The following is a 10,420-nucleotide window of genomic DNA, read 5'->3' as shown; positions in this document are numbered from 1 at the left end:
TGTTATGGATAAAAAAATTCAAAAAGTTCAAATCAAATCAATCTTTTTTCTTTTATTTAGCACTTCTCATACCTGCTGTTATACAAAGTGTTGTACACAAAAATAAATAACACAAAATAAGAACAATTTAAAAAGTAACCCCACCCCCATACAAACAAAATGCAGATGAAAGTATGGTCACTTTTGCCTGTAGATTGCTTCAAATAGCTCAACCTGGTGACGTGTAACATTCAGGAATGTTGATAAAAAGGTTTTACTTGAAGCTGCAGAACGATTGATGGGACCATCTTTTAGTCTAAATATCTCTTCTGGCCTCTGTAGGTCTTCACATTGACCACATGGTAGGTCCCACCCTGTGACAGACTGGACTTGATTAATGCTACACTTTTTGCGTTTTTTTAAATTTTGTTTTTTGAGTCATTTGATGCAGTTACATTGTAAAAATGAAAAAGGATTTCTGTTGATCCATTTCAATTGTCAAATTAGATGTTTCTAATTGAATATTGCTGCACATTTACTAGAGAACTTTTTGTATATAAAATGTCAAAAACCATTGTGTTTGTCATTTTAATTAAGTGACAAATAAGAAGAAAAAAAGAGGTTTGGTGGATTGCTTTTTCATTTTATTCTTGGGTCAACAAACGCAGCTTCATTTTGAAAATGAAAAAGCATTTCTGGTATTGAGGGTTTTTTTTAATTATGAGACACAAATGCTTCCATATAAATGGGCTTTTTAATTAAAAATTCTGACTGTGATTGTATAATAGTGAAACGGTGTGACATGTCTGCTTTTACTGTTGAGGGCACAAACAGCCTAATCTAATCTTTCTAAGGTTTTACTGTTAATGTTTCTAGAGTTTTGCTTTGTCATGGTTTACAAATCTCAACACTCACTGGTAGTTATTTATTTGCTGTTCATAAAAAAATTTCCTTCCATTTTTATTTGACAACCAAAACAAAGAATTGTGCATCATTTGCAAGAAAGTGTTAAAAAAAAACTTTTGTTGCATTTTTTTAACAAAGATTATAATTACTAACTTAATGTCAAAATGTTATCTAATCACGTTTTATTACAAATTTAGCATATTACTTTAACCTTTGTTCATTCTTCCATGTTTACAAACCTACAAATCTGTGGATTTTTATGGTACTTATTAAGACTAGAAAACTGTTTCCTCAGTGAGAGCTGCCACATGCTCAAGTGTTTCTGCTCAGGTAATCATTAAGGGTAATAAAAAGGGAGGTTATATCACCCCAGAGAGATTTAAATGACAGTCAGCCTCCCTAAGTTAGGGCCCAGACAGGCAACATCAATGAAGCAGGGAGCAGACATGGATCCACAGCTCAGCAGGCCCACATGGAGCAAGCAGATAGAGTTCACCCTGGCTGGCATCGGCTGTGCCGTAGGTCTGGGAAACGTTTGGAGATTCCCTTACCTCTGCTACAGGAGCGGAGGAGGTGAGAGACCAAAAAAACTCAAGAAAAAGCAATCATCCTTTACCTAAAATATGGATTACATTCCATTTAGTTGTTTTTATTTGTTTTATCATGGTTTCAGAAAACATGTGCAACATGTTGTATGTCTATTGGTTTAGAGTAATAAAGATAAGATATGTTACGAAGGGAAACCTCACTTATTCTCTGCCTTTAAGCAAAGTAATGGAATTGCTGGAGGACTCACAAAAGTTAATGATTAGAGAAAAGTGTAAACCTGGCAGAGTCCCAGCCGTTTTTTCTTGCTGTATAGTGTGTGAAAGTTGATCCTGCATTATGTCTGCCAGGTGCCTTTCTGGTGCCGTACCTGCTCATGCTGGTGGTGCTGGGGATCCCTCTGCTCTACATGGAGCTGACTGTGGGGCAGTACACAAGGAGAGGGCCTGTGCACGCTCTGGCAACCGTTTGCCCTCTGTTCAAAGGTGCTGTGCTCCCTTCCTCCAAACATCCAAAGCTCCCCATATGGGTCAACAGACTTTGACTTTCAGTGAAAAAAGGAAATAAAATTCATGTCATTTTTGTCTCACCTCAGGAGTGGGCATAGCATCCGTGGCCATCGCCTTCATCATGTGCACCTACTATAACGTCATCATCACCTGGGCCCTTTTTTATCTTTTCCACTCCTTCCAGTCTCCACTGCCGTGGCAGAGCTGCAACAACACCTGGAACACACCGAACTGCTCCGATCATGCCACCAACAGCAGCTACACCTCCACAGCGAGCCAGGAGTTCTTCCAGTATGTCTTCCAGTTTGTGGCACAAGCTCAGAATGATCAGATAATATTTAGTTTGTGGAAGATTACCAAATCACCTGAACCTCAAAGGAATTTAGACTCAAACTCAGTTCAGCCTGTTGTGTCTTTTTTGATTTACGATTTTTTTCAGGAATGAACACTAAAGAAAACACTTTGTATCCTAGTTTTGTGAAACAGTCAGACAATGTGAAGGTCAGTGATAAGAATGACTGATAGATGTGAACTTATTGTATCAGCTGCTACCTTTACCTCCAACAACAGCCAAATTCAAAAATATTTTTGAACATTCAGATTTAGGGCAGCAGCCTGATAAAAAAATCAGGTCACTTTTTATTTTTTTATATTAAGGATAAAAATTCACATTTTTTGAATGTACTCACTAACTTTACTCACCCTGGATCTGCCTGAGCTCTGACGGAACATACATGAGAGATGGCCTTTCATGAAAGCTGTTAAACACGTGACATGGAGAAACTGGAGATTTGCAAGATGTTTGAAATTCTTCTTATACAATAATCCGATCAAGTCAGATCAGTCTACCTGTTTTTGAAGTTTTACCTGGAAGATTTGGCATTTAAAACATTTCATTTTAGAAATGTTCACAGTTGATTTCTGAACACACCCGATAGATTAATATATCCAACAATTTATGAAAAAAAATTAAGAATCACCTGCCTCTTTTTTATAGTATTTCATGAAAAAAACTGAGAAAAACTTATTTCTCTATGTATTATAAAGTTAAATTCAGTCTCAACAGTAAACACATATATATATGATGTCTTCAAATCAGAGAGTTAAACTGCAGAAAACGTCACAACACGAGCAAACCTTGTGTCTCAGCTGATCATGGGTCTTCAATTTAACCACCTTTATCACCAGTCACTTTATGATCACCATATCAGTTGATCGGTTTTAGAACATCAATTTCAGGCTAACTTATCTGTTATCCCAAACCATCACTCTTCCTCCTCCATGCTCGACAGTTGGAGTTTGAGTATTTTTAGACGATGTGCATTGGCTGGAAGATTGGGGACAAAAGCTCTTGCCGGGGGGGGGGGCACTGGCCCCTTCTAACCACCCCAGGCTCCACCTCTCCACATGATTCCATAAGTCCCACATTTTCTTCTACAATGCTTCTTCCTGGGGAAGCTGCTGAGAAAAAGGTGTCAATATTTCAAACAAAATACAATTTCCTAGATGACACTTCTAAAAAATGCAAACTGAACTGCATAGAGCTTTAAACAGACTAACTGAATCCTCACAGAGGTAGCTCTGTGCTTTTTGCAGTTTACCTGGCAAGTCTGACTTGAGGTTGAACTTTCTCAGAATCCACTTCCACGAAGACAGACAAGTGTTGTTTCAGAGGGTAGAATTGTTTTATTTTGTCTTTAAAAATTAAGCATGTTTTTTGTGGGTTTCTGCAGATATGAGATGCTTGAGCAAACAAGTGGAGTAGAAGAAACTGGAACACTTCGCTGGCAGCTTTTCCTCATCCTCCTCCTGGCCTGGATTCTAATTTATTTTTGCATCTTCAAGGGGGTGAAATCAACAGGCAAGGTGTGTGAAAGAAACTGATGATGTAGAACCATAAGGAATTCACACAGGTCAAAAACCTTAACGCTACATGAACCTTTGTCTAAACTCAAAAAGACCTTCAGATAGTTTAACTCTGTCAGAATGATTTTATTTTATCTTGTTGCCTGTTTTCCTTTTGTGTTGTTTTTTTGCTCATTCAATTAGCTTTAATCAAATTGGGGTTTTTTTAACAAGTTTTGTCCCAGTGTTAAAGTCCCACTTCGATCATCTTTTAATCTATTTTAAAAGTGTTCCCAATGGTCTTTTCTTTCTGAACAGACTAAATCTATTTTTTTAAACTAAAAAGAAACTATTTTGTATTTCCTAGGAAATAGTTTGTGCAGAGTGACAGGGGTTGATTAGAAATTCACCTCTGAGTTATGTGCTCTCTCGCTAGTTTACAGCTCCTCACAGCTCCAACCTAACATAACTGGTTCAGCAAAAATGTTGAGCAATATTGGAGCAATCCAGCAGTACAGTTTTTTAGCCAGATGTCAGCTCAGATGAGGAAAACAAAGACGGAAACAAAGACGTGGATGCGTCAGAATGGAGCAGACCGGGGAGCTTGTGGCTTGCTGTTGTAGTTTCTACCTCACTGCTACGTTTTTTTTCCAACAGCAATTTTTTTGTCTGCTCCTGATTCACAACAATTTGAGTAAAAAAATACTCAGAAAAGCAATTTAAGCTTAATTTTCTTCAAAATTGTCCTCCATTATGAGAAAAAATGTCACAAGAACTTGTTAAAAACACTAAAAACAGTGTTTTATCAGAACCTTAACCTTTCTCAAATCATGTGTAAGAAATGAATGTCTTGAAATTGTCTTAAAATGTTTTTGAAAATGTTCAAAATATTTCATAAAGAAAATTTTAAGTTTATTTTCCATGACTTAACATCAAGGCATCACCTGTATGAATGACAACCTTCACCAAAATAAATGAATGTGACTAAAAATAAGACGTTGGATCACACTTTGATATTCTTCTGATTATTTCTTAATGTCTATTCTCTTCTCTGCTCATAGGTGGTCTACTTCACTGCCCTGTTCCCGTATGTCATCCTGATCGCCCTGCTTATCAATAATGTGCAGCTTCCCGGGGCATTAGATGGGATCAACTTCTTTATTCTTCCAGAGTGGGACAAGCTGCTCTCTGTGGATGTAAGGTGCACGACAGTTGGTTCACGCGTGGATGCAGGCGCCACACACAATCCAACGACTGGTGTTTGTTTGCAGGTGTGGGTGAACGCAGCGGCTCAAATCTTCAACTCCATCGGCATCGGCTTTGGCTCCCTCATGGCCATGTCCAGCTATAACAACTTTAACAACAACGTTTTGAAGTACACGCTCCAGTCCATTCTTTTTGCTTTGCTTTGTGATCAAATCAATTCAATTAAAAACTTTAATTATAAAGCACTTTTCACATAAAAACATAACACAAAGTGCTTTACATTAAAACACAACAAGATATAAAAACAAGCATGATGATGAAGATAAACAAGCACAAAAATTAAAAAATAGGGCCCCCCTTCCTGTACCTGGCCCCCCCACTCCTTTCACAACTCCCACCTCTTAACTGATGGGGAAAGACAATGAGAAATAGACTGAGCATGAACACAAGATGTTGGAAACAGTGATGAAAATGGTCTGACTTGAGTGTCTCCTCTCCCCACAGGGACACACTCACCATAGCCATCATCAATTCCCTCACCAGCATCCTGGCGGGGTTTGTCATTTTCTCTGCCTTTGGATATATGTCTCACCTGCAGGGCATTCCTGTCAACCAACTGGCTGTGGACGGTAAGAAAGCCAAAAACGCTGATTTATTGAGACTTTCTGAATCATATTGGAATGAGAAGTGAGGAACCTGAAAGCTGCGGGAGCTCCTCCCATTTTAGTTTTGGAACATTGGGTTCTCCTGCAGACACAGATTGTCCTGGATATGAAAAAAAAACACACAGTTACACTCTTAACTAAAATTTGATTACATTTATCCAAAAACAAGTACTGAAACTTCTCCCCTCCCTTCTCAGGTAAAACATTACTATGGCCTCCTGATGAAACAACATTGTTGGCCCCTTTCACTGAGGCCCAAACCCCAGCATGCAAATGTTCTGGGATTTGGGCCAAAATCCATTTTTGAATTATTTTAAGGCCACTTAAACACGTCGGAGTGATTGTTGGTCTCTTACACCCATCCCTGAACAAGTTTGTTTAAATGAAAAAAATCCTGTTTCAATGAAAGGACGGGCACTGGAAAAGGTCCGCAGAATTGTTTTGGTTGCACATGTCAATTAAAATGAGTCTGAGGTTTTCCAGTAAAATATTTTCCGCATCACAGTGCAGCTGTAATACCTTCTTCAAACACTAGGTCCAGTTCTGATTCTCATCGGTCCATTGACTCCAACTGGACTGGAGTTTTGAATGCGCTGGGTACTGTGTTCAGACTCTTGACTGTATATGAGACCTGGACAGAGTGACTCCTCCCCCCTCGTGTTCAAAACAGGAAGTAGCCACAGGCTCCTGGAACCCAAAATCCCATAGACTTAAACTGAGAAATAAACAGCTGTTACTCAGTCATTCTATTTGTCAGAATAGCCATTCTTGTTCTACTACATTTTTTAATACATTCTTTCTAATCCTATTCTTAATTTTGGTCATCATATTTTTCCTCTAAATTATTTAACTATAAACTGACCGATCCGGTGCCTCAATAAAAGTTTGTGGTCTCACGAAATTGTTTGATTGACAGATTCACCCAAACGCACTTTCAAGTGGAAGGGGTGTGGTCTTCTAACAAGCTCACTCCTGGTTAGTGAGATTGGTTGCCATAGAAATGACTCGGATCGACTCAACCAATCACTGCTAACTGACGTCGTCTGGCTCCAACATGCCGGCGTAGGTTTGGCAAAAAAATGGCAACGGAATTGACTTTGCTTCGTAACAAAATAAGTCATTTTCTATGGATGATGTCACCCTCCAGGTCCACTACTTACACAGTCAATGGTTCTGACACTTTTCAGAACTAACATCCTTTCTTCAAAAATGAAAACTGGAGTAGCTGATTTGTCAGGAGCTGGCCTTTGGTCTGTGAGCCTCGTTCACCCTTGACCTTATCTCTGTCTCCTCTTTTGGTCACTTTTGTCACATACTGACCCCTGCAGACCGGGAACAATCCACATACTTTAGATTTTTTCCAATTTTCTAACTTCTAAATATGATTCAAATATTTATTCAAAGTAAATGACTACAGTCTGTCATTTACATATTTTTAGAGCTGTGTTGTCAGGTAAATGTTTACAAAAGTTTACAAAAAAACCAGATGAAAATTAAGGCAAAAATCATTTACAATGTGTTTTTTGTGCGTTTTTTAAGGTCCAGGATTGGTTTTCGTTGTTTACCCACAAGCCTTTGCCAACATGCCAGCGCCACAAGTCTGGGCTGTGTTGTTCTTCTTCATGCTGCTTTGCCTCGGACTTGACAGCGAGGTTTCACAATGGACTTTTCCTGTTTGAAGGAACTGATTTCAGCTAATACCAGTCTGACTCTGGGGTTGTCTCTGTCTTTGTCAGTTTGCGATGGCTGAGGTGATGGTTACCAGTCTCATGGATGAATACTTCAAACAAGTGATTGGCATTTTCAAGCGGAAGGAACTCTTTGTTTTAGCAATTTGTGCCATAGCCTTCCTTCTGGGCATACCCTGTGTCATGCAGGTAAGTAAATGAACCTTTTACCAAATCACAACTTTCAGATTCCCAGCATCCTAACAAGTGCAGAGGTTTCCAGGTAGGAATCTACGTCTTCCAGCTGATGGACCATTACACTGCCATTGTGTCCATCATGTTCCTTGCATTATTTGAGATTATTGCCATCTGTTGGCTCTACGGTGAGAGAAATATGTTTTTTTCTTAAACTTTTTTCTTCTCTGAATCGTCATATTTCTCTAAAATCTTTCAGTAAATTCTGATTTGCACTGTCTGTGTTCAGGCGTGAAGCGTCTGTCGGCTAACCTCGTTGAGATGACTGGAAAAGGAGCAAACATTTTCTTCAGGGTGTGCTGGCTGATTGTTGCTCCCGTGCTCGTTGCTGTGAGTTTTAATATATCGCACATTGTTGATCGCACATTTTGTACTGGATTATTGTGAAACTTTAAAGGGCCTTTAGCATGCTTTTCTTAAGCCTTTTAGAGTAAACTATATCCATATCATATATTACCATTGGCGAACTATAGAATAGTTTTTTGATGAACTATGAGTTTTTTTGCAGCCCACTTGTTACCCGGAAGTAAGACGACTCGATCTCTGATGCTCCGCCTTTCGCTCCTTGTGGGTGCCGCCCATTTCATGACGTTAACCTAGAGTCCGCCTCAACAGCGTGTCTGCATCTCACCCACAAAAACAAACAACAACCAAACAAAGTTTAGCAGATCACTGTTAGCTGCGTGGAGAATTTGGGTGTGTGTGTGTTAGCCTTGGGGCGGTGCTGGCAGCCCAGACTCTTCCTGGAAGGGGCTGTTCTTCACTTGTCTAGGTAACGATGTGAGACCCAACTCATTTTCATGGATTGGGAGGGGCTGGTGTACAGAGCGCCAATGATTTGTATTACATTTAATCAATAGTGAGTTAAATAGCATAAACAAAACTAGTAAAACAAAAAAAAAGGTCTGTCATCCCTCTAAAAATGTGCTGACGTACATTCTTCAAAGTAACTATTTATGAATTTATATCAAGTTTTTGTGTGTTGTTGCTGATTTTAAAGTTAAAGATTGAACTTAAAAGTGAAAAATTAATCAACTTTTAATTATTATTCCTACATTATATTTGAAGTGAAACATTTTTTTGTCAAGCGGCCTAAGGTGTTTTAAATTTTAATTAAATAGGGAAACAGGGATCCAGTTGTCTACATCTGGCTGCATTGGAATAGAGCAGAGCAGGGAGCTTGTGGCCCACTCACTGTATTTTTCTACTTAACAAATATAATCTTTGTTAAACAGTATTTTTCCCTCTACTCCTGATTCACGATTCCTGATAACGATTTGAATAAAGAAATATGTAGAAATGCAATTTTAAATTTCATTTTCTTAATATCTGTCCTTCATCATGCGAAAAAGGCCACAAGAACATGTCAAAAACACTAAAAGACACAATTTTTTGTTTTTTTTGTTTCAGGTCATCTTGATATTCTCCATCATACAGTTTAAACCAGCTCGCTACGAGGACTACGTCTTCCCTCCATGGGCTCAAGGGGTCGGCTGGGTGATCGCTCTGGGCTCCATTATCTGGATCCCTTTGGGTATCATTCACACGTTGTGGGTGCTCCCTGGCTCCCCCATGCAGGTGATGCACAACTGGCAGTTGACTTTCAGTGAATGTTTACACCAGACTGAGGTGTTCATCTCCCGCATTCCTCCTGCAGAAACTAAAGCTGTCCATCACTCCATACGCCCTGGATGAGCAATCCAAAATGCCATATTATGAGAGGGGGGGGACACAGGTCGTGGAAACCATAAGTTCAAGCATGAGGTCAACTGAGAAACCCACTGAGACAAACTTCTGACACTTCACTGTCAAAATGTCCTTGGTTTAATCACAACTGTCAATCAAACAGACCAAAAATTCAACACAAATCTAACAAAAGTTTGTTACAAAAAACATTGATGATGATACAAAGATATTACTGTATATTTGCAATACTCAGGATTTAAAAGGGGGAACCTTCAGGAGTCAGATCTAGTGAATTGTGCTGTTTATGTTTGTATTTACCAAACTGGCCTATTTCTCTGGTAGCTTAAAGTAATCAGAGTATGCTATCCTACAAATGTATTGATACTTTATTTTAAACTAAAGAATCAATATGCAACCACCTAGAGTTTGCAGAGCCACTTACATTTGGTACCATCTGTCGTTATTTCCTATCATAGGAAGTGAAGAAATGTTTGTATGTCAATAACCACTGACGGTAATGTAATTTAACGGCGATAACCTCAGAATTTTCTGCCTGAATCAAGTTAGGCTCAATAGCGCCAGCAGATCTGGGCCTAAATAACTCAAGTGGTTTAAACAGAATTCCTTTTGCTTTTGATTCCTTGGAGGTTCTAAAAACGTTTTGAAAAAAGGATCACAGCACGATCCAGCATTACCAATCTTGATACATAGGTGCAGGATTAAGCATTTAGCAAGCTGAAACTGTTGCATAGTGATTGACCTAGAAGTGGCGCTGCAGTATTCTTTTGTTTTTTCTCAACATTCTTACAAACTGTGTCTAAAACCACAGCCATAGTAGATATGTGAAGTACCGTCTAACATTGCAAAACCAGTCCTCTTGTGCCATTATGTGGTTACATATATAACATTTTTAAAGTTTTACATATGAGTTGTATCTTTTGTTTATCGTGTCTTAGAAATAAAGTCTTTATGATTAACTATTTATTGAGATCACGTCAAACGTTTGATTTGTCATTTTTTTGTAAAACAGACTTTTGGATCCCTATTAAACACACTTTTACCAATCTTCCCTAAAGTTTGGTGTCAACCTTATTTTGAGCACCCCTACAAACCCCATGGTATTCCCATATTGTGAAAATCCATCCAACTTCTCAAG

At 38.7% G+C, this 10,420-nt stretch overlaps 1 protein-coding gene across 1 annotated transcript; it reads left to right on the top strand.

Annotated features, from left to right (window-relative positions):
* The first annotated feature begins 680 nt into the window (after positions 1-680).
* On the top strand, positions 681-10,336 carry LOC101169555 (sodium- and chloride-dependent GABA transporter ine). The gene is made up of 13 exons (XM_004076700.3): positions 681-1,458; positions 1,782-1,916; positions 2,027-2,231; positions 3,674-3,806; positions 4,847-4,981; positions 5,057-5,160; positions 5,496-5,620; positions 7,196-7,308; positions 7,393-7,533; positions 7,607-7,706; positions 7,808-7,908; positions 8,989-9,156; positions 9,236-10,336. The coding sequence occupies exons 1-13, from the start codon at positions 1,269-1,271 to the stop codon at positions 9,374-9,376; spliced, it is 1,791 nt and encodes a 596-aa protein (XP_004076748.3). The 5' UTR covers positions 681-1,268; the 3' UTR covers positions 9,377-10,336.
* The last annotated feature ends 84 nt before the right edge of the window (positions 10,337-10,420 follow it).

Source organism: Oryzias latipes, chromosome 14 (assembly GCF_002234675.1).
Source record: "Oryzias latipes chromosome 14, ASM223467v1".
Classification (NCBI taxonomy): Eukaryota; Metazoa; Chordata; class Actinopteri; order Beloniformes; family Adrianichthyidae; genus Oryzias; species Oryzias latipes.
This window is presented reverse-complemented; position numbering and strand designations above follow the sequence as displayed.